Source organism: Amblyraja radiata, chromosome 38, assembly GCF_010909765.2.
Source record: "Amblyraja radiata isolate CabotCenter1 chromosome 38, sAmbRad1.1.pri, whole genome shotgun sequence".
Classification (NCBI taxonomy): domain Eukaryota; kingdom Metazoa; phylum Chordata; class Chondrichthyes; order Rajiformes; family Rajidae; genus Amblyraja; species Amblyraja radiata.
Genome location: NC_045993.1, coordinates 18,574,672 through 18,601,233, shown reverse-complemented (window position 1 = coordinate 18,601,233; position 26,562 = coordinate 18,574,672). Strand labels below are relative to the sequence as shown.

Here is a 26,562-nt window from a genome sequence, read left to right as displayed (position 1 = left end):
TTGTATGCGTGTTAGTGTGTGGGTTGTGTGTGTATTTGTGTGTCTGTATTTATCTGTGTTTGTGTACTTTGTGTGTGTCTGCATTCTTGTGTATGTGTGCATCTGTGTGTCTATGTGTTTGTGTCTGTATGTGTTGTGTTTGTGTGAGTGTCTGTGTGTGTAAATGTGTGCGTGTGTGCGTTTGTGCGAGTGTCTCTGTGCTTGCGTTTGTGACCCTGTGTTTCAGTTTAGTTTATTGTCCCATGTACCGAGGCCAGTGAAAACCTTTTGATGCGTGCTATCCAGTCAGCAGAAAGACAATACATGATTACAATCGAGCCATTTATAGTGTATAGATACATAGAATTCGTTTAGTGCAAGGTTAAGCCAGCAAAGTCCAATTAAAGATTGTCCGAAGGTCACCAATGAGGTAGATAATAATTCAGCACTGCTCTCTGGTTCCGGCAGGCTGATTCAGTTGCCTGATAAAAGCGGGAATAAACTGTCCCTGAATCTGGAGGTGTGCATTTTCACACTCCAATATTTTGCCTGATGAGAGAGGGTGCGACTCGTCCTGGATAATGTTGCTGGCCTTACTGAGGCAGTGTGAGGTATAAATTGAGTCAATAGAAGTGAGATAGAAGGGATGTGTTTAAGAAGGAACTGCAGATGCTGGAAAATCGAAGGTACACAAAAAATCTGGAGAACTCAGTGGTGCAGCATCTATAGAGCGAAGGAAATAGGCAAGCCGAAACCCTTCTTCAGACTGATGGGGGGGGGGGGGGGGGGGGGGCGGGAGAAGAAGGAAAAGAGGAGACCCAGGGCTGAGGGAGAGATAGGAAGGGAGGAGACAGCAAGGGCTACCAAAATGGGAGAATTCAATGTTCATAGAAGATAGAAGGGAGGTTGGTTTGTGCGATGCACTGGGCTGCGTCCACAATTCGCTGCAATTTTTGTGGTCTTAGATGGAGCTGTTCCCAAACCAAGCTGAGATACATCCTGATAAAATGCTTTCTTGGGCGCATCTGTAGAAATTGATGGGGACATGCTGAACTTCCTAAGCCTTATAAGGAAGTAGAGGCGTTGGTGTGCTTTCTTGGTCGTTGCTTCAATATGGGTGGTCCAGATGTTGTTGGTGATATTGACGCCTAGGAATTTTAAGTTTTAACCATCTCGACTTCAGCACCGTCAATGCAAACTGGGGTATGTGTACCGCGTGTGTGTGCGTGACCCCGTGTGCGCGTGACCCCGTGTGCGCGCGTGACCCCCGTGTATGTGACCCCCGTGTGTGTGTGTGTGAGACCGTGTGTGTGCGTGACCCCGTGTGCATTTGTGTGACCCCGCGTGCCTGTGTGTGACCCCACGTGCGTGTGTGACCCCGTGTGCTTGTGTGACCCTATGTGTGACCCCGTGTGTGTGTGTGTGACCTCCCCCTGGGCAGTGCCACCCTAACTCCCCCCCCCCCCCCACTGACCCCCTCCAGGTTACCAGCGACAACTCACCTACAAGCACCACGACGGCTCCTTCAGCGCCTTCGGAAGCAGCGACCCCGAAGGCAACACCTGGTGAGAGAAGGGCAGCTTCCTGCCCCGTCCCGACCCCAGCCGAACCCTATCCTGTCCCCACCCACCATCCCCGCCTCCTCTCTCCCCGTCTTCTCTCCTCGGCCTCTCTCCCTCCCCACTCCTGAAACCTCCCCCCTCCCCCTCTCCCCTGCTCTCCACTGCATCCCCCCGTTACATCTCCCCACTCTCTCAATTTCCCTATCCCTCTCCCCCTCTCTCCCTCCACACTGTCTTCCAACTCCCATTTTTACCCTGTCCCCATCCACCATCTCCCCCCTCTCCTCCATCTCTTTTCCCTCGCCCTCTCTGCGTGCACTCTCTCTCCTGCCATCTCCCCATCAATCCTCCAGCTCCCTCTCTGCCCCCTCCCCTCTCCCCGTATTGTCCGATCCTCCCCCCCTCTCTCCTCCCCGTTCCTCCATCTGCCTCTCTCCCCACCCTCTCTCCCCCCCATCCCCCCTCTCTCCCCCCTCTCCCACCTCTCCCTCTCTCTCCCCCCGGCTGACAGCCTTCGTGCTGCGCTCCTCCTCCTCCACGCGCGCCCTACATCTTCATTGACAAGGCGGTGCTGCGTGAGGCTGCCACCTTCCTCACCGCCAACCGCCTGCCCACTGGCTGCTTCGCCAGCATAGGGCAGCTCTTCAACAGCGCCCTCAAGGTGAGCACCTGGCTGGGGGGGGGGGTGGTGGAGGGTGGAGGTGTGGGGAGGGTGGAGGTGGGGGCATGAGGGAGGGGAGGGCAGCGGAGGTGGCGGGGGGAGGTTTGAGCAGATGGGCAGATGTGAGGGAGCGCCGGGAACTGTGGGGGGGGGGGGTTCCCTGGGGTGGCGGGGACTGTAAATGATGACCTGTTCACTCTCTGCCAGGGGGGAGTGGATGACACCGTCTCCCTCTCTGCCTACGTGACCACTTCCTTACTGGAGCTGCAGCGACTGAGGCCCACGATGGTAAGTGACGGGATCACCAGCGGGGTGGGGCTATATTGTGCAGCAGCAGCACGGGGGAGGGGAACAACATGGGGGGGGGGGGGGTAGGGGTCAGCATGCAGGGGAGGGTGGAAGAAAAGGGTGCAGAGCAGGAGGGAGAGGGGCGGGACTGTGGACAAGATACAAGATACATATATTTGTCACATGTGCCAGTTGGCACAGTTAAATGTAATCACCATACAGCCACACCGTAAAAAAGTAAAGAACACAACATAGAGTTGATAGATTCAACATAAAATCCCCACACAGCAAAATCAAACTTTCCCACTGTGAGGGAAGGCACCAAAGTCAGTCCTCTCCCTCTAATGTTCCCCAATGTTCACCCGTGGTAGGGCATCCCCGAGCCCTCTGCAGTCGTCGCTACGGGCGGCCCGAGGTTCAGGCCCGCTTGCCAGGGTGATGTAAGTCCGACGTCGGGGCTGGGGGACCTCCTCAGCGGCCTGGACATCCGAGTCAGCCACCTCCTACCGGAGTCCGCGGCTCCCAAAGTCCGCAGGCCTCACTGGGCGGAGATGCAGCGCTGGTGGCCCTCGGCAAAGGGCCCCAGGACTCGGCGATGACGGTCAGCGCCGCCTGCGTTGGAAGCTCTCCCAAACCGCAGCTCCACGATGTTGGAGCAGTGGCCCAACGCTCCGGTGCTCTAAATGGCGATCCAAGTAGGCATCGCCCGCTCCGCTGTGAATCCAGCGCCGCGTCGCCGCTGTTGAAGCTCTGGTCCGGTTCCTGGCCCCGGCAGGAAAGGCCACTCCGTTCCAGGCGGTAAGTCGCGAGGAGATTGAGCGAGGAAGCGACTCAGAGAATAGTCACGTCCCCGCCAGTAAGCGAGCTGGAAACAGTTTCCCCTACCCTGCCCCCCTCCCCCACATAGAAAAGTCAAAGATCCCCCCAAAACAAACTTTAAACTGACTAATTTTTTTTTTAAATGATTGAAAGACAACGGGCTGGGGCAGAGGCTGCCGTCAGTGCAGCACCCCTAGTGACCAGGGATGAGGAAAAAGAGGAGAGGGAGGGAAAGGGGACAATGTGTGAGAGGCGTGGAGTGGGTAGAGAAAGGAAGGAGAGTGAAAGAGTGGGGTGACGGGGAGAGAGAGTGGGTGGGAAAAATGTTGAGGGAGAGAAGAGGGAAAGAGGTTGGATGTAGTGGGAGAGAAGAGGGGAGTAGGGGTGATGAGGGAGGGTGGAGAGGGAAGGGAGGGAGAGAGGGACGGGCTGATCCCTCTTCACCGCTTCTGACCATCTCTCGTCTGCCTTCTTTCAGGCCTCCCAGGTTTATGAAGAGTCTCAGAACAGGCGTCGCCGCAGAGATTTGATCAGTGATCTAGGTTGGTGCAGGCTCTATGTCCTCTGACGGCCTAACTCAGGCCTAACCCAGGCCTACCCCATTGCCCTGGAGCTTATTCCCGGCTCCTCAGGCCTAACCTAGACCCCTGAAACTCGTAGGAAAAGCAGATGAACAGAGCATGGATCAGTGGTTGGGACTAATTTTTTGTGGTCATTACGTGATCGTGGTTACGGGAGGGACACTACTGGAAGTTTCAATGTTTCACACGTGATCAACGGGGAGGCAAAAGAGGTGGAGGAGTTGTGCTACTGATCACGGAGAGTGTCACGACGGTACTCAGAGAGGACGTACTACTGAGACAGTGTGTGAAGCTCAGATATATGAATGGAGCAAACACTGTAATGGCCCCCAATAGCAAATGTGAGATTGAGGAACAGATATGTAGACCGATTACCGAAGATGCCAAACTAAATATTGACTGAGACTTGCTCAGTACAAAGGTTTAGACGGGGCAGATGAGGTGTATCCAGGATGGATTCTTCAAACACTATGTGGATAGTCCAACCCGAGAAGGGAACATACTGGAGCTTGTGTTGGGAAACGAGCCTGGCCACGTGACTGGTCTTCCAGTGGAAGAGCATTATGGGGGCAGTGATCAGGGATACGTTTGGATTTTTGGGCAAGGAGAATATTTGGAGACGGCCAAAGGAAGGCAACCAAAGTGTTTGAAAATGTGATTAAAAAGAACAAGGAAGCACATGCAAGGTTCAGAAAGATTAAATCAGAAACATAAAGCAAAGAGAAAATAATTTGTGAATCATTAGAAAGACCAAAAGAGGCCATGAACTGTGTTTGGTGAGTCGAGATTAAGACAATCTCAAGGCCTTTATTATGCTCATTATAAACAGGGTAAGGTGGGCAAAGGTAGGTCTGCTCAAAGATAAATATAGAACAGTACTGCACAGCACCAGGCCATTCAGCCCACAATGCCTGTGCAGACCATGATGTCAGGACAGTGCAAGTTGGCAGAGTCGCTGCCTCATGGCGCCAGAAACACCAGTTTGGTCCTGACCTCAGGTGCTGTCTGTGTGGAGTTTGCACGTTTTCAGTGTGAGCTTCCTTCGGTTTCTTTTCCACATCGCAAAGCTGTGCAAGTTTCTAGTTTATTTGTCCTCTGTAAATTGACCCTAGTGTCTCGAGAGTGGGTGTGAAAGTGGGAGAAGATTGAACTAGAGTGGCACAGGATGGGCCCTTCGGCCCGCAATGTTTGTGCCGAAGATGATGCCAAGTTAATCACAACTCATCTACTCGCCTGTACATGATCTATACCTCTCTAGTCCCTGCACTTCCATGTGTCTAATAACCTTTTAAATAACCATATATCCATATAACAATTACAGCACGGAAACAGGCCATTTCGGTCCTTCTAGTCCATGCCGATAAATACCACTATCATATCTGCCTCCACCACCACCCCTGGCAGCACGTTCACTACTCTCTGTTAAATACCTTGTCCCGCACATCTCTATTAAACCGTACCATTCTCACCTGAAAATGATGCCCTCTAATGTTGGACATATCTATCCTTGAAAGAAGGTTCTCATCGTCTACCCTATCTATGCCTCTCATAGTTTTATATATTTCTATCAAGTCTCCCCTCAACCTCCTGCGTTCCAGAGAAATATGCTGGAATAGTGCAGAGAAGATTTACGAGGATGTTACCAGGATTTGAGGGCCCGAGATACAGAGAGAGGTGGGGCATGCTAAAACTTTACTCCTTGGAGCGCAGAAGGCTGAGGGGTGATCTTGTAGATGTGTATAAAATCACGAGGATCAGATTGTGTAGATACACAGATTCTCTTGCTCAGAGTAGGGGAACCGAGGACCAGAGGACACAGGCTTAAGATGAAGGGAAAATATTGAATAGGAATCTGAGGAGTAAGTTTCTCACATCCAGGGTGGGGGATAGATGGAACGAGCTGCCAGAGGAAGTAGTTGAAGCAGGGGCTATTATTTAAGAAGCTGTTAGACAGATATGGATAGGATAGGTTTAGAGGGAAATGGGCCAAAAGCAGGCGTGGGACGTGTGTAGCTGGGGCATGTTGTCTGGTGTGGGCAAGTTGGGCCGAAGGGCCTGTTTCCACACTGACACCTCCTTTAATCCCCCCCAGTCTCAATTCATTCTCATGTGTCCAGAACAAGGGGTCACAGTTTAAGGATAAGGGGGAAATCTTTTAGAGCCGAGATGAGAAAAGCATTTTTCACACAGAGAGTGGTGAATCTCTGGAATTCTCTGCCACAGAAGGTAGTTGAGGCCAATTCATTGGCTCTATTTAAGAGGGAGTTAGATGTGGCCCTTGTGGCTAATGGGGTCAGGGGGTATGGAGAGAAGGCAGGTACAGGATACTGAGTTGGATGATCAGCCATGATCATATTAAATGGCGGTGCAGGCTCGAAGGGCTGAATGGCCTCCCAGGGCACCTATTTTCTATGTTTCTATGTGGATTGAGAGTTGCTTACTGATAGAAGACAGGGGGTTGTGGTGGAAGGACAATAATTCAGGCTGGAGGTCTGTGACCAGTGAAGTTCTGTAGGATATTGTGATGGGACTGCTGCTGTTTGTGATTATATAAATGACTAGAAAATAGGTGCACCATCATCATGGCTGCACATCGACAATCATTAACCAGTGCCTGCCTTCTCCCCATACCACTTGATTCCACTAGCTCCAAGAGCTCTCTCTAACTCTTGTTAAAATTCATCCAGTGATTGGCCTCCACTGCCATCTGTGGCGAGAATTCCACAAATTCACAACTCTCTGGTGAAAAAGTGTGTTCTCATCTCAGTTTTAAATGGCTTCCCCTTTATTCTTAGACCATGGCCCTGGTTCTGGACTCCCCCAACATTGGGGAACAGTTTTTCCTGCATCTAGCTTGTTTCCTTTTAGAATTTTATGTTTCTATAACCTCTCATCCTTCTAAACGCTAGTAAAGACAAGGTCAGTTGTTCTAAGCTTTCCCTCATATGACAGTCCCACCATCCCTCGTGAATCTCGTGAGCCTACGCTGCACTCCCTCAATAGCAAGGATGTCTTTCCTCAAATTAGGAGACCACAACTGCCACACAATACTCCAGGTGTGGTCTCACCAGGGCCCTGTACAACTGCAGAGGAACCGCTTTACTCCTATACTCAAACCTCTCATTATGAAGGCCTTCATACCATTAACTTTCTTCATTGCCTGCTGTTCCTGCATTTTACTTTCAGTGACTGGTGCACAGGAACCACCCATGTCTCATTGCACTTCCCCATTTCCTAATCAGAACACCATGAGATAAGAAGGTCTCGACCCGAAACGTCACCCATTCCTTCTCCTCCATAGATGCTGCCTCACCCACTAGGTTACTCCCATTTTGTGTTCTACCTTTGATTTTAACCAGCATCTGCAGTTCTTCTTGCACACTATTGAAATAAAATCGGCCTCCTGTTTCCTGCCGCCAAAGTGGATTAACCTCATATTTATCTACAGTATACTGCCTCTGCCATTCATCGCCCACATCACCCTACCTGTCCAAGTCACCCTGCAACCTCCGAGCATCCTCTTCGCAGTTCACACAGCCACCCAGCCTTGTGTCAATCTGCAATTTGTCAGTGTTACTTTAATTCCATCATCTAAATTATTAATATATATGTAAATAGTTGCGGCCCCACAGCACCGAGCCTTGCGGCACTCCACTCCCAATCTGAAAGGGACCCTTTATTCCTACACTTTGTTTCCTGTCTCCCAACCAATTCTCTATCCATGTCAATACCCTACCCCCAATACCATGTGCTCTAATTTTGCCTACTATCTCCTGTGTGGGACCTTATCAAGGTTTTCTGAAAAGTCCAGATACCTGCATCCACTGGCTCTCCTTCATCATTTTATTTGTCACATCCTCAATAAATTCCAGAAGATTGTTAAGCATGGATTCCCCTTCATAATCCATGCGGACTTGGACCAATCCCTTTACTGCTATCCAATGTGCCGCTATTTCATCCTTTAATTAATTGACTCCAGCATCTTCCCCACCACCGAAGTCAGGCTAACTTCCACTGGAAGCTCATTCCACACAGCTACCACTCTCTGAGTAAAGAAGTTCCCCCTCATGTTACCCTAAACGTTCTGTCCCTTAATTCTGAAGTCATGTCCTCTTGTTTGAATCTTCCCTACTCTCAATGGGAAAAAGCTTGTCCACGTCAACTCTGTCTATCCCTCTCATCATTTTAAAGACCTCTATCAAGTCCCCCCTTAACCTTCTGCGCTCCAGAGAATAAAGACCTAACTTATTCAACCTTTCTCTGTAACTTAGTTGCTGAAACTCAGACAACATTCTAGTAAATCTCCTCTGTACTCTCTCTATTTGTTGACATCCTTCCTATAATTGGGCGACCAAAATTGTACCCCATACTCCAGAATTAGTCCTCACCACATGCCTTGTACAATTTTAACATTACATCCCAACTTCTATACTCAATGCTCTGATTTATAAAGGCTAGCATAACCAAAAGCTTTCTTTACCAACCTATCTTCAGGAGATTCCACCTTCAGGGAACTATGCAGTTATTCCTAGATCCCTCTGTTCAACTGCATTCCTCAATTTGCTACCATTTACATGTACGTCCTATTTTGATTTGTCCTGCCAAGATGTAGCAACTCACACTATCAGCATTAAACTCCATCTGCCATCTTTCAGCCCATTCTTCCCAATGGCCTAAATCTCTCTGTAGACTTTGGAAATCTACTTCATTATCCACAATAGCCACCTATCTTAGTATCATCTGCATACTTACTAATCCAATTTACCACACCTTCATCCATATCATTGATGTACATGACAAACAACAGTGGACCCAACACAGATTCCTGAGGCCACCACCACTAGTCACCTGCCTCCAACCTGACAAACAGCCATCCACCGTTACTCCTCTGGCGTCTCCCATTCAGCCAATGTTGAATCCATCTTGCTACTAACTGCATTTATATACCCATCAAGTGACCTTCTTAACCAACCTTCCATAGGAACCTGTCAAAGGCCTTACTAAAGTCATATAGATAACATTCCACTGCTTTACCCTCATCAATTTCCCTAGTAACCTCTTCAAAAAAATTCAAGAAGATTAGTCAAACATGACCTTCCAGGCACAATCCATGTTGACTGTTCCTAATCAGACCCTGTTTATCCAGATGCTTATATATATTATCTCTAAGTATCTTTTCCATTATTTGCCCACCACTGAAGTCAAACTAACAGGTCTATAATTGCTAGGTTTACTCTTAGAACCCCTTTTAAAACAAACTTTTGCAGTCAGTTTTTATGTTCCCTGCCAGTTTTCTTTCATAATCTATTTCCCTTTCCTAATTAGCCCTTTATCCTCCGCTGCTGGACTGAATTTCTCCCAGTCCTCTGGTAGGCTGCTTTTCTGGCTAATTTGTACGCTTCATCTTTAGTTTTGATACTATCCCTGATTTCCCTTGTTATCTACGGATGCACTACCTTCCCTGATTTATTCTTTTGCCAAACTGGGATGAACAATTGTTGTAGTTCATCCATGCAGTCTTTAAATGCTTTCCAATTGCCTATCCACTGTCAACCCTTAAGAATCAATTGCCAGTCTATCTTGGCCAATTCATATACCCTCAAAGTTACCTTTCTTTAAGTTCAGAACCCTTGTTTCTGAATTAATTCTGTCACTCTCCATCCTAATGAAGAACTCAACCATATTATGGTCACTCTTGCCCAAGGGGCCATGCACAACAAGACTGCTAACTAACCCTTCCTCATTACTCATACCCAGTCTAGAATAGCCTGCTCTCTCGTTGGTTCCTCCACATGTTGGTTTAGAAAACTATCCAGCATACATTCCAAGAACGCCTCTTCCTCAGCACCCCTGCCAATTTGATTCACACAATCTATATGTAGATTGAAGTCACCCATTATAACTGTTTTAGCTTTTTTGCACGCATTTCTAATTTCCTGTTTGATGCCATCCCCAACTCCACTACTACTGTTAGGTGGCCTGTACACAACTCCCACTAGCGTTTTCTGTCCCTTAGTGTTTCGCAGCTCTACCCATATCGATTCCACATCCTCCAAGCTAATGTCCTTCCTTTCTATTGCGTTAATCTCCTCTCTAACCAGCAACGCTACCCCACCTCCTTTTCCTTTCTGTCTATCCCTCCTGAATATTGAATATCCCTGGATGTTCAACTCCCAGCCTTGGTCATCCTGGAGCCATGTCTCCGTGATCTCAACTATATCATAGTCATTAATAGCTATCTGCACATTCAACTCATCCACCTTATTACGAATGTTCCTTGCATTGAGACACAAAGCCTTCAGGCTTGTTTTTACAACACTCTTATCCCTTATACAATTATGTTGAAAAGTGGCCCTTTTTGATTTTTGCCCTGGATGTGTCTGCCTGCCACTTTTACTTTTCACCTTGCTTCCTATTGCTTCTACCCTCATTTTACACCCCTCTGTCTCTCCGCTCACACATTTAAGAAACCCTTTCCCTTTAACTCCATCCTCGACTATCCCATTTGACACCCCACCCCCCCCCTTATTCAGTTTAAAACCACCCGTGTAGCAGTGGCAAACCTGCCTGCCAAAATGCTGGTCCCCCACCTGTTAAGATGCAATCCGTCCCTTTTGTACAGTTCCCCCTTACTCCGATCCCAGTGATCTAAGAATCTAAATCCCTGCCCCGTGCACCAGTTCCTCAGCCACACATTCAGGTCCCGTATCTCCCTGTTCCTGCTCTCGCCAGCAAGAGGAACTGGAAGCAAACCGGAGATAACAACCCTGGAGGTCCCGCTTTTCAGCATTTTTCCGAGCTCTCTAAAGTCACGCTGATGCCCCTCTTCAGGTTAGCCCAGGATGAACTGTAGGCTCGAGCATCGCCTGACCTGAATGCGTTGTCCCGTGCTTTCAGCAGTAGCCTGACCTCACTGTCATCCATGGCTTCTGATTCGGGAATGTGGTAATCCGTTTGAGGGAGGTGACACTCCCTCATGTCCCTTGATTCCACTAGCCCCCAGAGCTTTATCTAACTCTTTCTTAAATCCATCCAGTGATTTGGCCTCCACTGCCCTCTGTGGCAGGGAATTCCACAAATTCACAATTCTCTGGGTGAAAACGTTTTTTTCCCACCTCAGTCTTAAATGGCCCCCCCTTTATTCTAAGACTGTGGCCCCTGGTTCTGGACTCGCCCAACATTGGGAACATTTTTCCAGCATTTTATATGTTTCTATAACATATCCCCTCATCCTTCTAAACTCCTGTGAATACAAGCCTAGTCTTTTCAATCTTTCCTCAAATGACAGTCCTGCCATCCTAGGGATCAATCTTGTGAACCTACGCTGCACTGCCTCAATCACAAGGATGTCCTTCCTCAAATTAGGAGACCAAAACTGTACGCAATACTCCAGATGTGGTTTTACCAGAGCCCTATAAAACTGCAGAAGAAGCTCTCTACTCCTATACTGAAATCCTCTTGTTATGAAGGCCAACATTCCATTAGCTTTCTTCACTGCCTGCTGTATCTGCACACCAACTTTCAGTGACTGGTGTACAAGAACACCCAGGTCTTGCTGTACCTCCCCTCACCTAACCTAACCCCATTGAGATAATGTATATAACTGCAACATGACCTCCCAACTTCTATACTCAATCTTCTGGCTGATGACAGCCAATGTGCCAAAAGCCTTTTTGTCCACCCCATCAACATTCTCCACCTTCGAGGATCTATGTACCTGCACTCCACGATCCCTCTACTCTATAAAACTCATTAGAACCCTACCATTAACTGTGTAGGTCCTGAGAGGAAACCTTTTCACTCAGAGGATTCAAGGTTCAACCCACTTTTGTATCATCAGCAAACCTGCTAATCTTGCCATGTACATTTTCACCCAAACAATTGATATAGATGACAAACAGTAACGGGCCCAACACCGAACCTTGAGGCACACAACGTCACAGGACAACCAGTGTCGGACAACCATTTGCCAGAATATCAGTGGTAGACCTGTAAAGGACCAATGTTAGTTACTCTCCAGTCCTTTGGGGCTTGATGGAAGTATATAAACTTATGAGAGGCATAGACAGAGGAGACAGTGAGACCTTATTGTTAGGTTGGAAGTGTCAAAGAGTACAGATAATGTTCGAGTAAGTGTTTAGTTTAGTGTAGTTTAGTTTAGTTTAGAGACAGGCCATGCAATGAGACCTGGGTGTCCTTGTACACCAGTCACTGAAAGAAAGCTAATGGAATGTTGGCATTCATAACAAGAGAATTTCAGTCATTGAAAGTAGGCATGCAGGTGCAGCAGGCAGTGAAGAAAGTGAATGGTATGTTAGCATTCATAGCAAAAGGATTTTAGTATGGGAGCAGGGAGGTTCTACTGCAGTTGTACAGGGTCTTGGTGAGACCACACCTGGGGTATTGCGTACAGTTTTGGTCTCCTAATCTGAGAAAGGACTTTATTGCCATAGAGGGAGTGCAGAGAAGGTTCACCAGACTGATTCCTGGGATGTCAGGACTTTCATATGAAGAAAGACTGGACAGACTCGGCTTGTACTCGCTAGAATTTAGGAGATTGAGGGGGGATCTTATAGAAACTTACAAAATTCTTAAGTGGTTGGACAGGCTAGATGCAGGAAGATTGTTCCCGATGTTGGGGAAGTCCAGGACAAGGGGTCACAGCTTAAGGATAAAGGGGAAATCCTTTAGGACCGAGATGAGAAAAACTTTTTTCACGCAGAGACTGGTGAATCTCTGGAACTCTCTGCCACAGAAGGTAGTTGAGGCCAGTTCATTGGCTATATTTAAGAGGGAGTTAGATGTGGCCCTTGTGGCTAAAGGGATCAGGGGGTATGGAGAGAAGGCAGGCATGTCTTTGGATTGAATTCTGTCTTTAATTTGTGTACTGGTGATGTATTTACTATTTATTTCATTCCGCTTACATGTTTTTACTCTATTTGCTAAATTTTGTAAGGTGTCCTTGAGACTCTTGAAAGGCGCCCATAAATAAAATTTATTATTATTATTATTACGGGATACTGAGTTGGATGATCAGCCATGATCATATTGAATGACGGTGCAGGCTCGAAGGGCCGAATGACCTACTCTTGCACCTAATTTCTATGTTTCTATTCGGCCCACCGAGTCCACATCAACCAGCGATCACCGCACACTTGCACTGGACACAAATTACAATTCTACCAAGCCAATTAACCTACAACCTGTTTGGCTTTGCAGAGAAGGTCCATGGGGAGGAGCGAATGTCACCTGAACACAAGTCGTGGTCTGATCAACCACGGCTGGGTCGCCTGGATGAGGGTGTCTGATGTTGTGAGACCCGAAACACCCAATGACCCCAGGTTACATCACTGATGATGTGTTCAGGAGCACCAATAGAAGTATTTTTATCAATGGAGTGTGGGAGGTAATCTAAGATCTCTGAGTAAACCCAAGGGGAGAATGTACAAACTCATACAGACAGCACCCGTCAGGATTGAAGGCTGATCTCTGGCGTTGTAAGGCAGCAACTCTATCGCTGCACACCATGCCACCCTGGTTTACACAGTGGGTGGTGGGTGCCTAGAACCTGCTGCCAGGTGGTGGCGGTGGAGGTAGATACGATAGTGGTGTTTACAGGGCTTTAGACAGGCATGTGGATATGCAGGGAATGGAGGGATTTGGATCACGTGCAGGCACAGGAGATTAGTTTGATTTGCTTCATGTTGGATATGGACATTGTGGGCCGAATATCAGATGTTCCTGACCCGACCCGAAACGTCATCGATCCACGTTCTCCAGGGAAGCTGCCTGACCCGCTGATTACTCCAGCACTTTGCGTCTTTATTTGTAACCCGGCGCCTGGAGTTGCTGTCCTCGTTCCTGTTACATGGTTGGGTCTGGGCCACTTCTCACTCACATATTCCTCACCTCCTTCATTTCTCTCCTCGTCCTCCACAGATCTCGAGTCTGCTCTCGTGCAGCCCCTGCCCTCCGACTTCAAGGTGAGGACATATTGGAGTGGGGGGGGGTCACTGCGGGAACCTCGGCTGGAGGGGGGTGGTGGTCTGGAGGAGGAGTAGGGTATGGGGTGATGGGGTTGGAGTTGGGGAGGGGCATTGGGTGGGGGGGACAGGTATGAGGGGTATCGAGAGGTGTAACGTTGGGGGTGAGGGACAGTGGGAGGGGCGAGGGATGAAGGAGATGAGGAACTGGGGACGACTGGATCTGTGGTGGGGAGGTACTGGGAGAGGGGGAGGGGGAGTACATTCTCCAGGCGTCCAGCCTCCCCTCTCTGACCCTCCGTCTGCATCTTGTACCCCGTCTAGACGGACGTGTTAGGCGGGTCACTGGACTGTCTGCGTCAGGCCCTGGGGACGGTGAACAACACCTACACCCTCGCCCTCCTCGCCTACGCCTTTACCCTCGCTGGAGACGAGACCTCGAGGGACAGCACCCTCCTCCGGCTGGACGCCCTCGCCATCAATGAGGGTGAGGACCCAGGCAGTCTCCCTCACTCCTCCCTCCACCCCTCACTCAACTCCTTCCTCTCACCTCCATCCACCCCTTGCCGCCTCCCTCTACCCCTTGCCCCCTTCCTCCACTCATCCCTACCTCCACCTCTCACCCCCTTCCTTAATCCCTTCCTCCCACCCATCTAAACCCACTCTTCACCCCCTCCCTCTGCCCTACTTCCGTCCCTCGCCCCCGTCCCACACCACCCTCCTCTTTTTCCCATCCTCCACCCTTTGCTCCCTCCTTCCCTCCCTCCCACCACAGATCCAATCGTCCCCAGTTCCTCATCTCCTTCCCTCCCTCTCGCCTCCCCCTCCCTCCCTCCGACACACTCCCTACAGCTCACACCCTTGAGTTATGGCAACATCCTCGTAAATCTTCTCAACCTTTCCTATAACATGGTGCCCAGATCTGAACACGATACTCTAAATGCTGCTTCACCAACGTCTTATGTAACTGCAACATGACCTCCCAACTTCTAGAAGACTGATGAAGGCCAATGTGCCAAAAGCCTTTATGACCACCCTATCTATCTGCGACTTCACCTTCAATGTTGCCATGCACCTGCCCTCCTGGATCCCTCTGCTCTATAACAGTCCCCAGAGCCCTACCATTCACTGTGTTAATACTGCTCATGTTAGACTTCCCAAAACGCAATATTTCACATTTCCCTCTGTTAAATTCCATCAACAATTCCTCAGCCCACCTGGCCAATCAATCAAGATCCTGCTGCTATCTGCAAAACCACCCACTTTTGTATCATCTGCAAACTTACTAATCTTGCGATGTACATTATCATCCAAATCATTGATATAGAAGACAAACAGTAACGGGCCCAGCACCGAACCCTGAGTCACACCACTAGTCACAGGCCTCCAGTCAAGAAGCAACATTCCATCATCATCCTCTGCTTCCTTCCATGAATCCAATATTCTATCCTTTCAGTATCTCTCCTTGGATCCCATGCTATTTAACCTTTGAGAGCAGCCTACCATGTGGAACCTTGTTGAATGCTTTGCTAGGTCCATATATACATCTACAGTTCTGTCCTCATCACCTGTTTGGTCACGTCTTCAAAAAGGGCAGTCAGGTTGGTGAGACACGACCTCCCATATATAAAACCATGCTGACCATAACATGATAAGTTTTAATCTGGAATTTGAGATGGAGAGGGTGAAATCAGAAGTGTCGGTATTACAGCTGAGCAAAGGGGACTACAGAGGCATGAGAGAGGAGCAGGCTAAAGTTGACTGGAAAAGGACTCTAGCAGCGATGACAGTGGAACAGCAATGGCAGGAATTTCTGGGAATAATCCAGAAGATGCACGATCTTTTCATTTTAAAGAGGAAGAAAGATTCTAGGGGGGGAAAGGTGACCGTGGCTGACAAAGGAAGTCAAGGACAGAATAAAACTCAAAGAGAAGGCATAGAGCAGAGCTAAGATTATCATTAAATGGAATCATTTAAAAATAAATTGGATAGGCATATGGATGAGAAGGGAATGGAGGGTTATGGTATGAGTGCAGGCAGGTGGGACTAAGGGAAAAAAGTTGTTCGGCACGGACTTGTAGGGCCGAGATGGCCTGTTTCCGTGCTGTAATTGTTATATGTTATTGTTATATGTTATTAGTGGGAATACCTTTTCTGCATCAGTCTTCACAGTGGAAGACGCCAGCAACGTGCCTGAAATTCAAGAGAGTCGGGGGTGGAAGTTAGTTGAGTCGCTGTTACTAGGGAGAAGGTGCTTGGGAAGCTGAAAGGGCTGAAGTCACCTGGACCGGATGGACTACACCCTAGGGTTCTGAAAGAGGTGGCTTTAGGGATTGTGGAGGCATTGACAGTGATATTTCAAGAATCACTAGACACCAGAAAGGTCCCAGACGATTGAAAATTTGCCAATATTACCCCGCTGCTCAAGAAGGGAGCAAAGCAGAATAGTGGGAATTATAGACCAGTTAGTCTGACTTGAATCCCTTGGGATTGTCCTTAATGGTAGAGTTATCTCCTGGCCCCTTCTTTGCCCAACTAATTTCATTTTTTAGTTTACTCCTTAGTTCCTGAAACTCCTCCAGGGATACACTTGATCCCAGCTGCCTTTGCCTGTCCCATACATCATATAACCATATAACCATATAACAATTACAGCACGGAAACAGGCCATCTCGGCCCTACAAGTCCGCGCCGAACAATTTTTTCCCTTAGTCCCACCTGCCTGCACTCATACCATAACCCTCCATTCCCTTCTCATCCATATGCCTATTCAATTTATTCTTAAATGATACCAACGAACCTGCCGCCACCACTTCCACTGGAAGCTCATTCCACACCGCTACCACTCTCTTCTTCTTCTTCTTCTTTTCGTGTCTTTGAAGCTGGTTGACTATATGACAGTTTCCCATTCCTTTACACAGTCCTTTGCATTTTTGTTGAACACTGCAAGATCCTTTGAGCTGCAAAGGATCTTGCAGTGTTCAACAAAAATGCAAAGGACTGTGTAAAGGAATGGGAAACTGTCATATAGTCAACCAGTTTCAAATGTCTCTGAGTAAAGACATCCTTCTTATTCTTAACCAATGCCTCAATTTTCCTTGTCAACCAAGCTTCCTAACGTTTGCCTGCCTTGCCCTTCACCCGAACACGGACGTGCATATCCTGAGTTCTTGGCAGCGCACTTTTAAAAACATCCCACTTGACTGCTGTTACTTTTCCTTCAAACAACCTGCTCCAATCAACTTGAGTGAGACCTTCTCTCATACCCTCAAAGTTGGCCTTACCCCAATTGAGAATTTTAACACGTAGGCCCAGCCTGGCACTATCCACAACTATATTAAACCTTAAATTGAACAGTCAACCTTAAATTGAACTGGTTCCTCCACAAACACTTCATTCACTTGCCCTTCCCAATTTCCCAAGACTAGATCAAATGTTGCCCTGTCACATGTGGGGCTCCCTACATATTGTTGGAGAAAACTCTCCTGAGAAATTGCACTTCATCTAAACCGTTCACATTACGATGTTCCCAGTCAATATTGGGAAAGTTAAAATCCCCAACTATAACAACCTTATTTGACCTGCAGCAGCCTGCAATCTCCTAGCATATTTGTTGTTCTAATTCCCGTTGACTATTTGGGGGACAGTGGTACACCCCCAACAAGGTGATCATCCCTTTCTTGTTCCTCAGCTCCACCCATACAGCCTCGCTAGACGAACCGTCCGTATTGTCACCTCTAACGAGTGCCGTGACATGCTCCTTAACCAATAATGCAACACCCCCCCCCCCCCTTCTCTTTTACCCTCACCCCTGTATCTCCTGAAGCTCCTGTACCCCGGAACATTGAGCTGCCAATCCTGCCCCTCCCCTAACCATTTCAGTAATGGCTACAATGTCCCAGTGGCTCGTACCTATACAAGCTCATCTGCCGTGCGCATCAAGCCCCTTGCATTCAAATACTTGCAGTTTAAACCAACCCTCCCTCTCTCTCTGCCTTTCACCTGTCTATTCTGTCACTAAACTTTCTCTCACCACCCCCACCCGTGGAGCACTAATGAGTCAGCCTGCCCACCGCGATGTTGGTCCCCCTCCAGTTAAGGTGCAACCCGTCCCTTTTGTACAGTTAACCACTGCCCCAGAGGGGATCCCAATGATCCAGAAAGGAAAATCCCTGCCTCCTGCACCAACTCCTCAGCCACACATTCATCTCCCTTATCTTTCTCTTCTTCGCCAGCACGAGGTACTGGAAGAAAACCAGAGATAACTATATTTTTCAGCCTTTTACCTAATTCCCTAAACTCATGTTGCAGAACCTCCTACCTCTTCCTCCCTATATCGTTTGTGCCCTCCCCTCCCCTGCTTTCCTCTCCTCTCTTCCCACGACCCTCCCTCTCCCAGGGCTGGATTAACCATTAAGCAAAATAAGCACGTGCTCAGGGCATCAAGGGAAGGGGGGGGGGGGCACCACAAAAATGGTAAATGGTTTACGGCACAAAATAAATCACTTTAAACTTGCTGAAATAATATTCGAAGTGGTTTATATGATTGGAAACTTAAAACTGAGATGAGAAGAAGAGGAGAGATATAAAGTACAAAGAAATATCAGAGAGATTTTCTTTTCTAAGTGATGTGCCACATAATGTCACTTCAATGACTTCATCATCTACTGAAATTGACAGGTATTCTCAGTGTTGTCAAAAACTGATTGATGCTTACCCAGAGAACTTGAACACTAATTTCTCAGCTGAGCTCCAGCAGTTTCACTCATATGTACGCCATAAGTTCAGTGCAACAAAAAATGTAAAAACAAGATTCAGTCATGCTGAACTTTATAAAATAATTGTAGAAGACAATATTGAGTGTGCCTTTCCAAATGTAGACATTGCCTTTCGTATATTTTTAACATTAATGGTCACAAATTGCTCAGCTGAGCGTTCATTTTCTCAGTTGAAGTATATTTAAAAAATCCCATCAGAACAACTATACAACAAGGCAGGCTGGATGCCTTATCTCTACTAAGTATAGAAGCAGATGTGTTACGTAAGATTAATTTTGAGGATCTGATCAAAGACTTTGCAATTAAAAAAAGGAGAAAACTTATCAAATATAAATAAAGTGGAAGTATATAAAAATAAACATTATTTTCCATCTTACTGTTAGTTTTGTTTCATTTTGAAAAAAAAAATGTATTTTATGGTTTATTTTTGTTTATATTTTGAATTACATATATATATGGGGGCACCAAAATTTTTTAAGTGCTTAGGGCCTCTATGGGTCTTAATCCGGCCCTGCCTCTCCCCCCGACAATATCTCTCCCCCAACTCTCGCACTCTCCCCGACACTCTCTCTCCCCTGACCCTGTCTCTTCCCCTGATGCTCTCCCTCTCCCTGCAGATGGCCAGACCCACTGGGGGCAACGTGAAGGTGGGGAGGAGGGGTTGGGGCACTGGTGGAGGGCCCCCTCGGCTGAGGTGGAGACGACAGCCTACGTGCTGCTGGCCCTGCTCTCCCCCCCCAACATCAGCCCCACCCAGCTGCAGCGCTCCTCCCCCATCATCCGCTGGCTGGTCCGCCAGAGGAACTCGTACGGAGGCTTCGCCTCCACACAGGTGAGGGGGAGAGGGGGGAGAAGGAGGAGAGGAGCGGGGGTGGGGGAGGAGCGGGGGAGGGGTTGGGTCAGAGAATGAGGGGGGGAGGAAGGGGCGGATGGGGGTACGCCGACGGACTATGGGCGGAGTGAGTGAGGGAGAATGAGGGGGGGAGATGGAGAGGGGAGGGTTGAGTGAAGAGAGGAGGTAGAGAGTGGGAGGAATGGAATGGGGACGGAAGGAGAGAATAAGGAGGGAGGGAGTGGGAAGGATAGAAGGGGAGAGATGGAGGGGTGAGGGACGGAGGGGTGTAGGACGGAGGGGTGTAACGGTGGGTGGACGGAAGGCATGAGGAGGGGGAGCGAGAGAGGGGGGAGCATGCTCCTCGACCAAACACTGTTGAATCGATCCCCAAACTTAAGTCCCCCACCTCTCCCCATGTGCAACTGGTCAAAGGCCTTGCTAATGTACCTCTATCTGCCCCCCCGTCAACCCCCCATTTCCCCCCCCCCACCACCCTCTCCCCTCACCCTCTCTCCTATCCTCTTCCCCCATCCACCCTGTTCTCCACCCCCCCCTTTCCCTTCCCCCATACCCCTATTTCCCCTCATCCTCTCCCCCCTCACTCCCTCCCCTCTACAGGACACAGTGGTGGCCCTCCAAGCCCTCTCCCTCTATGCGGCCCTCACCTACTCCCCCGAGCCCCTCTCCTCCGTCTCGCTCACTGGCCCCGGTGGCTTCCAGCGGCTCCTCCACATCGACGCCCACAACCGGCTGGTGGTGCAGAGAGCGGCACTGCCGGCCCCCGGCACCTACATCGGCAACATCACCGGCACCAGCTGTGTGCTGCTCCAGGTGAGGGGGAGGACAGTGGGAGGAGGGGGGGGGGGGGTCAGTGGGGGGGGGGTCAGTGGGGGGAGGGGGCGGAGGGTGGGTGGAGAGAGGAAGGGAGGGACACAAGGAGTCATCGTGGAAACAGGCCCTTCGGCCCAACTTGCCGACCCCGACCAACATGCCCCAGCTACACTCGTCCCACCTGCCAGTTTTTGGCCCATATCCTTCCAAACCTGGCCGCTGGCAGCTTGCTCCATACACCCACCACCCTTTGTGTGGATAAAGATATCTCTCAGATTCCTATTACATCATTTCCCCTTCACCTTAAACCTAGATCTTCTGATCCTTGATTCACCTACTCTGGCCAAGAGACTCTGTGCATCTACCCGATCTATTCCTCTCATGATTTTATACAATTCTATAAGATTACCCCTCGACCTCCTGCACTCCAAGAAATAGAGTGTCAGCCTATTCAACCTCTCCCTATAGCTCAGGCCCTCTCGTCCTGGTAATATCCTTGTAAACCTTCTCTTTACCGTTTCCAGCTTGACATCATCTTTCCTATAAAATGGTGCCCAGAACTGAACATAATGCTCTCAATACAGCCTCACCTACATCTTGTACAACTGCAACATGACTTCCCAACTTCTATACTCAATACTCTGACTGATGAAGGCCAATGTGCCAAATGCCTTTTTGACCACGCTACCTACCTGAGACTACACCTTCAAGGAACCATGACTCCGAGATCCCTCTGCTCTACAACACCCCCCCCCAGAGCCCTACCATTCACTGTGTAAGTCCTGCCCATGTTAGACTTCTTAAAGTGCAACATCTCACATTTCTCTGCATTCAATTCCATCAACCATTCCTCAGCCAACCTGGCCAATCGATCAAAATCCTGCTGCAATCTTTCACAACCATTTTCACTATCTGCAAAACCACTCACTTTGCTATCACCAGCAAACTTGCTAATTCTGCCCTGTATGTTCTCATCTAAATCATTACTATAGATGACAAACAGTAATGAACCCAGCACCGAACCCTGAGGCACACCACTAGTCACAGGCCTCCAGTCCGAGAAGCAACCTTCCACCATCACCCTCTGCTTCCTTCCATGAAGCCAATGTTCAATGTATTCAGCTATCTCTCCTTGGATCCCATGCGATCTAACCTTCCAGGGAGTAGGGAGGGTTGGAGGGAGGGGTGGAGGAGGGAGGGAGGAGGGCTGGAGTGTGGGAGGGAGGGAGGAGGGGTGGAGGGTGTAGTGAGGCCAGTGTGGGAGCGGTGAGGGAAGGGTTGAGGGTGAGTGAGGTAGGGAAGAGGGAGGGTTGAGTGAGGGAAGGGTGGAGAGAAAGGTGAGTGAGTGCTGTACTGATCCTGCCCTCCCCCCTCCCTGCCCCAGACGTCTCTCCGTTACCACACACTGCCGTCTGCCGGTGCTGCCGCCTTCCAGCTCTCCCTCCACCTGGAGCCGTACGGGAAGACGGAGGCAAAGCTGCACATCAACGTCACGTGAGCTCCACCGTCTGGTGGCCAGACGGGCCGACTGAGGGAGGGAGCATCTTGGGGGAGATGGGCCATCTGGGACAGTAGAAAGGGGTTGTCTGGGGGCTAGACAGTTCATCTGGGCAGTAGAGACGGGTTGTCTGAGGGACGACGGGACGTCTGGGGCGGTAGAGATGGACAGTCTGTGGGTGGAAGGGGCCGTCTGGGGAGTGACGATGGGTTGTTTGCAGCTAGACGGGCTGTCTGGGGCGGGAGAGGGACTGTCTGATGTGGGGGACGGACCGTCTTGGGGGGAGATGGACTGCCTTGGGGAGGGGCTGTCTGGGATGGGGTAGGGACCATATAGGGGGCAAGACGGCCATCTGTGGGGCAGGTGGGCCGTCTGGCAGGGCTAGATGGGTTGTGTGGGGAGAGACGGGCCGTCTGGGTGGTGGGTCTGTCTGGGGGGTGGGGTTGTCCTGGAACCGTCTGGGGGGGAGGGGCCGTTTGTGCCCTGGTGCTGGGACCCGGGTTGTGTTCCTATGTTCTGTGTATAACCGTGTGCTCCTGTGAGTTCCCATGCCCAATGCTTTCCCGTGTGTTCCTTTTGTTTTTGTTTTTGCCTTTGTGTATCCGTGTGTTCCCATTTACCCCCATATGTTTCATGTGTGACCGTGTTCACGTGTCCCGTGTTACCATGTGTTCCCGTGTCCACATGCCCCATGTGTGATCGTATGTTCTCGTGTCCCGTATGTTCCCGTGTCCACATGCCCCGTGTGTGATCGTGTGTTCCCGTGCCCCATGTGTGATCGATTGCTCACGTGTCCCGTGTGTTTCCGTGCTCCGTGTGTTCACATGTGTTACCGTCTTGCCCCGCAGCTACACGGGATCCCGCAACGTCTCCAACATGGTGATCGTCAACGTGAAGATGCTCTCCGGGTATTCCCCCCAGGTACGGGGCGGGGGCAGGGCTGGTTTCACGGGGTATCCCCCCACAATGAGGGGGAGGGGGGTATGGGCTGCCGCCACCATTCTGGGCTGTTACTGATGACCTTTGCCCCTCTCGCTCCAGACCACGATGCCTGTGGGTGTGAGTCGCATAGAGTCAAAGGACGGACATTTCCTGATGTACATTGAAAAGGTGAGGGGGGGGTTGTGTGGGGACGAGGGGGTGGGGGAGGGTGACGGGAGATGAAGGAGGAGGGGGGTTTAGACGGGGGAGAAGCTGCGGTCCATGACTGACCCCCCGCTGCCCCCACAGATGGACGCCGGCCAGACCCTCCCCCTGTCCGTCCGCATCTTCCAGGAATTCCCTGTGGAAAACCTGCAGGAGGCCCAAGTCTCCGTCTACGACTACTACGTGACCGGTAGGGCCCAGCTTCCCCCTCACTCCTCCCCCCTCCTGCTCCTCCCCCACTCCTTCCCCTCCAGCTCCCCCTCCTGCTCCCCCTCACTCCTCCCCTTCCTGCTCCCCCTCACTCCTTCCCCCCACCTGCTCCCCCTCACTCCTCCCCCTCCTGCTCCCCCCCTCACTCCTCCCCCCTCCTGCTCCCCCTCACTCCTCCCCCTCCTGCTCCCCCTCACTCCTCCCCCCTCCTGCTCCCCCTCACTCCTCCCCCTCACTCCTCCCCCTCACTCCTCCCCCCTCCTGCTCCCTCTCACTCCTCCCACCTCAAGCTCCCCCCTCACTCCTCCCCCTCCTACTCCCCCCCTCCTGCTCCCCCTCACTCCTCCCCTCACTCCTCCCCCCTCCTGCTCCTCCCTCGCTCCTCCTCCCTCGCTCCTCCTCCCTCGCTCCTCCTCCCTCGCTCCTCCTCCCTCGCTCCTCCCCCCTCGCTCCTCGCTCCTCCTCCCTCGCTCCTCCCCCCTCGCTCCTCCCCCCTCGCTCCTCCCCCCTCACTCCTCCCCCCTCACTCCTCCCCCTCCTGACCCCCTTCTCTCCTGCCCCCCCTCACTCCTCCCCCTCCTGCTCCCCCTCATTCCTGCTCCTCCCTCGCTCCTCCTCCCTCGCTCCTCCCCCCTCGCTCCTCGCTCCTCCTCCCTCGCTCCTCCTCCCTCGCTCCTCCCCCCTCGCTCCTCCCCCCTCACTCCTCCCCCCTCACTCCTCCCCCTCCTGACCCCCTTCTCTCCTGCTCCCCCTCACTCCTCCCCCTCCTGCTCCCCCTCATTCCTGCTCCTCCCTCACTCCTCCCCCTTCCTGCTCCCCCCTCACTCCTCGCCCCTCCTGCTCCCCCTCATTCCTGCTCCCCCCTCACGCCTCCCCCTCCTGCTCTCCCCTCATTCCTGCTCCTCCCTCACTCCTCCCCCCTCCTGCTACCCACTCACTCCTTCCCCCTCACTGCACCCCCCTCCTGCTCCCCCTCACTCCTCCCACTCCTGCTCCCCCCTCATTCATGCTCCTCCCTCACTCCTCCCCCCTCCTGCTACCCACTCACTCCTTCCCCCTCACTGCACCCCCCTCCTGCTCCCCCTCACTCCTCCCCCTGCCTGCTCCCCCCTCACACCTGCTCCCCCCTCACTCCTCCCCCTCCTGCTCTCCCCTCATTCCTGCTCCTCCCTCACTCCTCCCCCTCCTACTCCTCCCTCACTCCTCCCCTTCCTGCTCCCCCCTCCTCCTCACTCCTCCCCCTTCCTCCTCACTCCTCCCCCCCCTGCTCCTCCCTCACTCCTGCCCCTCCTGCTCTCCCCTCATTCCTGCTCCTCCCTCACTCCTCCCCCTCCTGCACCCCCCTCACTCCACCCTTCTTGCCTCCTTCTGCTCCCTCCCTCCACTCTCCTTCCCACCCTCCCTCTCTCCTCCACCCTCCACCTTAACTCCTTCCTCTACCCTCTGCACACTCTTCCACCCTCCCTCCCTCCACCCTCTCTCTCTATTCCCTCCCTCCATCCACCATATGTCTACCCTTCCTCCCTGCTTCTACCATCCATCCACGCTGCCTCCCTCCACCCTCCCTCGATGTTAAATCACTCCTCACCTCTCTCTGTCTCTCTTTGCCAGACGAGGCCGCCATTGCTGGATACAAGTGGCCCACTTCAAGCAAGGAGTAGCAAATCAGTGAGTGTTTTCCCCCCTCACCCCCGCAACCCCTTTCCTGCTCTCCCCACTCCCTCTTTTCCCCTCTCCCCTGGAAGAGATGGGAACTAGGGTCACACTGGGGGATGGCGACGGGTTACACTGGGGGGTGAGGAATGGGGTCACAGTGGGGACTGGGGTCACACCGAGGGGTGGGGTCACACCGGGGACTGGGGTCACACCGGGGACTGGGGTCGCACCGGGGACTGGGGTCACACCGGGGACTGGGGTCACACTGGGGATGGGGTCACACTGGGGGGTGGGGTCACACCGGGGACTGGGGTCACACCGGGGACTGGGGTCACACCGGGGACTGGGGTCACACCGGGGACTGGGGTCACACCGGGGACTGGGGTCACACCGGGGACTGGGGTCACACCGGGGACTGGGGTCACACTGGGGGTTGGGGTCACACTGGGGACTGGGGTCACACCGGGGACTGGGGTCACACGGGGGGGTGGGGTCACACCGGGGACTGGGGTCACACCGGGGACTGGGGTCACACTGGGGGGTGGGGTCACACTGGGGACTGGGGTCGCACTGGGGAATGAGGTCACACTGGGGGGGGGGGTCACACTGGGGACTGGGGTCGCACTGGGGAATGGGGTCACACGGGGAGGGTGGGAGAGGGGTCACACTGTGGGGGGGGGGGGCGTGTCAGCTTCTGTCCAAGTCAGTGTGAGCTGGTGTATTTGGGAAGTCCACCAAGGGCAGGGCTTTCTGAGTGATGGGTTGGTCCCTGCGATTGTTGTAGAGCTGAGGGATCCAGGAACATAGAGTGGTAGCACTGTACAGCACGGCAACACGGACCGGGGAGGAGGTTGGGCAAGGCAAGGCCAGGTCAGGTCAGCAAAAGGGCCAAACTCACAGTCCTTGCTCTGTGTTGACAGTGGAGGAGGCCGCGGGTCGAGTGGGATGAACACAGAGGCTCCCAGCGCCGGACAGAAGCCGAAAACAATCTCCAACCAAGAATCAGCCTCAATAAATGACTAAATCAATCCTCCTCATGTCTCTGCTCAGTCCTCACCTCCCCATCCTGTACACACCTGCTCACTCCAACACCCTTGCTTGGGGCACTACTCCAGTGGCACGTAGGTCGCACATGTAAATACGCACACAAACATATCCACACATGTACACACACACATGTACATACACACACAAATGTGCATACGGCATACACGCACGCACGCTCCTTCACCACAGTGGGCTCTGGTGCCAAGACATCGTTCCCTGAAAGTGCCATCAAGGGTAGATACGGTGGTAAAGAAGGTTTTGGTACATTGGTCTTTGTCAGCCCGGGAATGGAGTCTTCCTGTTGGGACGTTATGTTGCAGTTGTACAAGACGTTTGTGAGGCCGCACATAGTATGTTTTCAGCAGTGTTCACCTTGCTTCTCTGTGCACTCCCTCGGCCTGCCCCCCCCCCCCTCTCGATCTCTCTGTCCCCCCCCACCACTCTCCCTCTCTCTGTCCCCCCCCCCCACTCTCCCTTTTTCTGCCCCCCCACTCTCCCTCTCTCTGCACCTCCCCCCACTCTCCCTCTCTCTGCCCCCTCCCACTCTCGATCTCTCTGCCCCCCTCCCACTCTCGATCTCTCTGCCCCCCTCCCACTCTCGATCTCTCTGCCCCCCCCCTCTCCCTCTCTGCCCTCCATCCCACTCTTTCTTTCTCCCTCTCTCTGCCCCCCCCCCCACTCTCCCTCT

The 26,562-nt window shown here is 51.5% G+C and overlaps 1 protein-coding gene across 1 annotated transcript; it reads left to right on the top strand.

The window, feature by feature from the left end:
* The first annotated feature begins 560 nt into the window (after positions 1-560).
* LOC116966835 (alpha-1-macroglobulin-like) lies at positions 561-25,860 on the top strand. Its single transcript, XM_033013174.1, has 14 exons — positions 561-590; positions 2,053-2,202; positions 2,410-2,490; positions 3,788-3,851; positions 13,830-13,873; positions 14,198-14,360; positions 19,269-19,483; positions 20,105-20,317; positions 21,702-21,811; positions 22,664-22,736; positions 22,857-22,925; positions 23,046-23,151; positions 24,783-24,839; positions 25,748-25,860. The coding sequence occupies exons 1-13, from the start codon at positions 561-563 to the stop codon at positions 24,830-24,832; spliced, it is 1,368 nt and encodes a 455-aa protein (XP_032869065.1). The 3' UTR covers positions 24,833-24,839; positions 25,748-25,860.
* The last annotated feature ends 702 nt before the right edge of the window (positions 25,861-26,562 follow it).

Excerpts from the sequence above, each read along its gene's own strand:
- LOC116966835 (XM_033013174.1), top strand. The coding sequence starts at position 561 with ATGTTGCTGGCCTTACTGAGGCAGTGTGAG. Across the intron at positions 591-2,052 it reads CCTTACTGAGGCAGTGTGAG|CCTTCGTGCTGCGCTCCTCC; the intron begins GTATAAATTGAG and ends CCCGGCTGACAG. Across the intron at positions 22,737-22,856 it reads TCTCCGGGTATTCCCCCCAG|ACCACGATGCCTGTGGGTGT; the intron begins GTACGGGGCGGG and ends CTCTCGCTCCAG.